Source organism: Lutjanus erythropterus, chromosome 6, assembly GCF_056507025.1.
Source record: "Lutjanus erythropterus isolate fLutEry1 chromosome 6, fLutEry1.hap2, whole genome shotgun sequence".
In the NCBI taxonomy this organism is placed as follows: domain Eukaryota; kingdom Metazoa; phylum Chordata; class Actinopteri; order Lutjaniformes; family Lutjanidae; genus Lutjanus; species Lutjanus erythropterus.
In genome coordinates, this window is record NC_139322.1 from 8501073 (window position 1) to 8507072 (window position 6000).

The 6000-nt window shown below is 41.8% G+C and overlaps 1 protein-coding gene across 1 annotated transcript in view; it reads left to right on the plus strand.

Annotated features, from left to right (window-relative positions):
- Positions 1 to 5014, plus strand: part of cd34 (CD34 molecule) — a 33107-nt gene extending 28093 nt beyond the window's left edge. The window contains exons 6-7 of the mRNA XM_084722055.1: positions 231 to 377; positions 2332 to 5014. Coding sequence (XP_084578181.1) covers positions 231 to 377; positions 2332 to 2523 — 339 coding nt within the window. The 3' untranslated portion in view covers positions 2524 to 5014. The remainder of the gene's footprint in view (positions 1 to 230; positions 378 to 2331) is intronic.
- Positions 5015 to 6000: the final 986 nt, after the last annotated feature.

Sequence of the window (6000 nt, forward strand, 5' to 3'; positions counted from 1 at the left end):
CAGCTGGCATTTACTATAGCTAATATACTGACTATGAGTACCTCATGTAACACCACTTCTAATAATGCCGTCTATCCCTTTAACTTGATAGCCTACATCATGGATAACTGAAATCAAACCACACAAGCCTCTCTTTTCTTTTTAATAAACCCACACATAATGATTAGGTGTGTTTTCAAATTCATACTCTTCTTTTTGACCGCAGCGATATCTCTTCTCCTTGTTTGCAGCTGGGCGTGACGAAGGTTGAGACTCCATCATCATCAGGTTCCTCTGTATTTGTGGGAATTCTGGTCTCCGGTCTGCTTGCCGCCCTCGGAATCATCGTAGGTTACTTCAAATGTCAACGCAAGACCGACACCAAGGGAGTGAGGCTGGTAAGCACCATTTTCTGTGCATTAGACGGAGCCGCATGTTGCCGCTGTGGACCTCATTTACTTGCACTTTGGTTTGCATGTTCACACTGGCTCCACAGGATCATTCAGCGCAGAGCCCATGAATTGAAAATCAATGCCGAGATGTTTCCTTCACCACTGCAGACACTGCATAATGCTTACTTTGATCATGTTTGATATTATTCCAGTTTGTTCACCTGAAGTGCTTCTTTCATTTCATTTTTAACACAGATCAGACTGACCTTACATATGACCTGTAGCTTCTATCATAAATACATTTTTTGGGGGGTTTTTTACCATGTGTTTGTGGGTTTCTGCAGTCATTATAGATTCAGTAACACTATGCATAGATTTTCTGGGGCAAGGTTCATGTTTTACTACATCTGAAATCAAAACCGCATTATTTTCTTTCTTCTGAATCGATCGCTGCCAGTGTTTTAATTAGGGAATGTTTCTGGCCAGCTATCACAGAGAATACACAGAGAAAGAAAGAGGGTGCGTTATCCAAAGACCCACGCCCTGCTCTCTGCTGTCTTATTCATCTGCAGGCCTCACTGTTTCATCTACGAGCCAGACGCAGCTGTATCGCATGATAGACACCACATTAGAGGACGTGTTTGTGTGTTTATTAGCAAAAGTGGAAGGGTGTGGGTGTTAGTGGATGCATCTGTGTATATATGCGTCTTTCTGTGCATGATGGAGTTCATCAAATGCTTCATTTTTAACTTCCAAGAATATTTTATCCAAGATTTGATATAACACAAAAGCAGTCTAAAGCTGGTCTTTTTAATATACTGAATCAATGTATGGTAAAAAAAGGGAATCTCCATTATAGCTGCTTTGTAAGTGATGCATGTACTTCACAGCTGACCGTTCTTAAGTCCAGCTCCTTTTGGAACCTCATTCAACTGTCTTATTTTATATGCTATGTGCTTAGCTTGTCAGAGTTAAAAAGAAAACTACATTTTAAAGGTGGTTGAAAGATAATACCGAAGGATCTCTAAAAGCAACACATAATGTATATATATTGTCACATCTTAAGTTAGCCGATGTAGCAAAATGCTTGTTAACTAGCTAGCTAATCTACATAACTCATTAGCTATTTTGCTAACATTAGCTAACTCAGTCATTCTTCAAACTTTTTCTGGCATGTTCTTCAGAAAAGAAAGATCAGTTATCAACAGTGATGGGTGACACAAGTAATACAAAAGTCTGTGCTCTCGCACCCTCAAAGCCTGTTTAAATATGGTGAAAATCAGGACAATTTGGCCGTGAATATTGAAAACCATCTTCAAAATTTGACCAGGTTTCCACCGGGTGCCAAGCTTGCTCAACTGTTATTGGAGCACAGAGTACAAAAGGTTGGGAATTATGAAGGGTCAGTTGTACACTAGTCTTGTGTAGGGAAAAAGGGAAAGGGAAAAAACATCCTGCCTTGTTTGCATTTCTGTAAACCAATTACAATCATCTTAGGCAGCACTAAACCAAGGATGCAGCAACGGTGCTGCTGCAAAATAGTGTCGAGGGGGACCTTTCGAAACATTTGCATGTTGACAAGCGAGCTCTGGCATGAAAATGACTACATCACATCTCCTAGCCTGTACCATTAGCATCCCAGGCACTAATTTGCCGTTTTCAGCGTGTAGGTTGCAGCTTGGAGGTTGCTCTTGTTTCCCGGGCACTTTGAAAACATAGATAGAGGACGCTGCGATGCCACTTGAAACAAGTAACCAATGGCAGACTTATACTTGCAGTGTGCATCAGCAAACAAATGTGCTCTCTTTCTCAAACATCTTAGCATGCTTTACACTGATATAACAAAGAGAAGACACCTGCTTCACAGCTGCTTCCTTAAGTATCCTGAAACCCAGCTGTTGTTAAAAATCTTCTCTCCAGCTTTTCCATGATGTGTTGTTCGTTTGTGCTGTGTTTGCAGGCAGAGGAAACCTATCCAGCAGACCAGGAGAACCAGGGGAACACTCTTGTGTCTGTGGCCCCCCTCAACCCCCCTCCAGAAACCACAGAGAAACCCAGCGTAAACGGAGAATCCCCCGAGGCAGCCAAGACCCAGCCTCCTCCTCCCACCAACGGCCACTCAACCACCAAGACAGCAGACACCGAGCTGTGAAACAGTCTACAAATAATCGCAGCCCAGGAACTACCCCCACAAACACACCCATACACACACACTCACACATACACACATGCCTACGCGAACTCCCTTTCTGAATCCACCCCTGCCCGGCCACAGAGAGTCCACAGCAAAGTGGACATCAGGGACTAGAACAATCTCCTACATCAACATTCCTCTCGTTATGGTCCCCTTGGCTCCTCCTTTGGCTCCGTGCCTCAATAAACATCAGGAAAACTAGTCTGATGATGACGACGATGATGGCGGCGATGATTGATGTCGATGATGACGAAGGCTCAGTCCCTGGGTTGTTGACGGCAGTCAGGCTGGGAACGAGAGACGGGAGATGGGCAGTTCTGGGTGGGAAGAGAGTGTACTTTAGCATTAATCAGCACTGGTTCCCATGATGACTGCAGCCTCTGGAGTCACAGCCATGAGCTGTCAACACACACACACACACACACACACACACACACACACACACACACATACAGGGTCTCTGCACGTCTTCAGCCTTAGAGCTCCCACCAACCCTCCACCAGTAGATACAGCTTAAGCACATACGCGTTTCTTAGTTTCTTGTAAAGCCATGACAGACAAAGAGGAAATGCCTTGAAATCAGTTTACAAACTACTCAGATAGAAAATCAATTGACCTTTCCTAAATCCCGCCCCTTTTTGCTCTGTGCACCAATAACAGTTGAACACATGTGGTGCCCTGCAGAGTCTCGGCCAACTTTCTCCTTTCCTTTTTACTGTGCAGCCTGATTTCATGTTTGGATGTTTTTAGGTGTTTTTCACAATGAAACTGAGCAAGTGAAAAGCAAGGGAAAAGTTTTTTCTTTTTGTATGATTCAATAAAAATCAAAGCCAACTTGTTCCAGGGGGAATAAAGTTGCACTCTGTTTGCCAAAGTTCTAACAAAATGGGTTTTATTTGTAAATGAAAGTGCACCTGGGAACTATTCCACAAAGAGGCAAAATCTTCTCAGAGCTCAAACTCAGTCAAAACAGCAAACACAAAATTATAAAATCCAAAAGTGCACAGAGCTTTGATTAATTTCAATAACATTGAGGCATTTTGTTAGCGTTTCAGCTCCTGATTGCATATTGTATTCAGAGTATGACTCTGTCTCTTTTAGCTAATCTAAGAGGTGACTTTTAAACATCTTAAAAATTTAGTTCACTTTCCACCATAGACGAGCCTCTAGTAAGTCTAAGTAGTATATCTACATTTTTCTCCCAGGATGCCTGATATTCTTACCCTAACCCAAACTAATCTGACAGCAAAGGCAACAAGTACCAGCCAATCAGAGTCAGAGTGAGGCGGGTCATGAGACCTGAGAGCTGACCGGGGAACCATGCTTCATTCAAGTGTTATTGGAGCACATAGCAAAAAGGGGCGGGATTTAGGATGAATCATTTAGGCTCTGATCTTGTTTGTCTGATTGAGTTAATGATCAGTTGGTGTGCGAATGTGTGTGTGTGTGTGTGTGTGTGTGTGTGTGTGTCTGCTTTAAAATGCTGCATGTGTGTGTTAACGTATACTTGCATTTGTACTGTGCATGGACTGTGTGTATATCCATACATGCATCTGAGCTTGCTTACTGTATGTGTGCGTGGTCGATGGCAAGTAGATCAAGTATGTGAGCGAATGATGTGACATTAGCCATGAAACGCGTACGGTTTTGTAAAAGAGTTGACAAAAGCGGTGGCTCGCAGAGTTGCGGTCGGTTCCCCGTGGTGAGGAGGAGGAGGAGGGGGAGGGAGCTTTAATCACACCATGTTCTCAAAGAGGTGTAGCTGCGAGGAATTCTTCAATCTATCACTGCAAACTGTAGTGAAATCAATCACAACAGGCCTGTTTACAGTGGCGTCACAGTCACTGCTGAAAATCATGAGACTGACTGTCAACGGACCAACAGACTCATAATACAGAGCCTCTTTCTGTCAGTTCTGTCCATCCATTTGTCAGTGTTATCCTCTTTTCAATATACTGTGTATGATCTTTTTACCATCAGTATTCTATTGAGCAGTATGTATAGTATGGTGCCTTTTTTTGTATTGTTTATTTTGTGTACCCACACTTGTTAATGTTCCTTCTATGTGCCAAAGACTTTCATTTCATAGCTCCTGTTGTACTAAAATATGTACCTCTGTTTGTGGCACCTTTACAAATTGTGATCCAGGTCAAAAATATGTTCAAGGGCCATGGCTGTTACGAAGAAACATCTATTTTTTTTTTTTTTTTTTCAGTCCAGCGAATAATCGCAAAAGAAAACAGCAGTGTTAATTACTTGAACTGGAACAATAAGGAAAATATTCTGATATATAAATGGGATGTCTCACAATGATTTCTCCTTTCAATCACTTTTGTATCGTGTCATTGCTAACATTCCAATGTGACTGTTTCATGTTACTAGCATCCTGTAGTTTAAATTGGATTTAACGTGGAAAAAAAATGCAAAAAAATAAATAACTTTTTATGAATTGTCATGTTTTCACCCTCGTTTCATTCACAAGTGCAGTTCCAAAGATGTTGGGACACTGTGTAAGCACAGAGATATGATTGTTTTTAACTCCACGTCCTCAGAAATTAACACTGTGTGAACGTAAGTGTGTTGTTAAACAGTCAGGCCTAAAACACAAAGAAAAACAAGATATTTAATGTTCAAACTCCATCCATCCATTGTCCATAACCTCCTATCCTGACAGGTCGCGGGAAGGAATCCAGCTGACACTGGGCGAGAGGCGGGATACACCCTGGACAAGTCGCCAATTCAGTTAACCTATCAATCAATTAACCTATTATACCGCATGTCTTTGGACTGTGGGAGGAAGCCACCTGTGACGCAGCTGTGCTAACCACTGCACCACCATGTTCAAGCTGATAATCTTTATTGTTTTTTTGTAAATGAACACTCATTTTGAGTTTGAAACCTGCAACACATTTCAAAAAGAAGTTGTGAAATGCTCAAAAAAACACCTGTTTGTAACATTCCACAGGTAAACGGGTAAATTGATAACGTGATAATATCAGCATCTCTCATGGTATGGGTGCCCAAGACATCATGGGTAACTGTCAACAGAGACCCCGGACTGCTGAACACCTGAGGTCGTATATCAAGCAAGAAGGAGAAATAATTCAATCAAATAATTCAAAACTTCAACGATTAGTGTCCTCAGTTCACAAACGGCTACTGAGTGTTGTTAAAAGAAATGGTGATGTTCACAGCGGTAAACATGCTACTGTCCCAACTTTTCAAAAACATACAGCAGAATGAGTGTGTATTTACTAAAAACAATAGTTTGAACATTAACTATCTCTTCTTTGTACTGTATTCAATTGATTATAGGTCAGAAGTGTTTGCAGATCGTTGCATTCTGCTTTTATTTACGTTTTATGCGGGATCCCAGCGCCTTCGGAACTGGGGTTGCAAAATAAAACCATAAGACTGAGAGGAAAGAGTGATGGG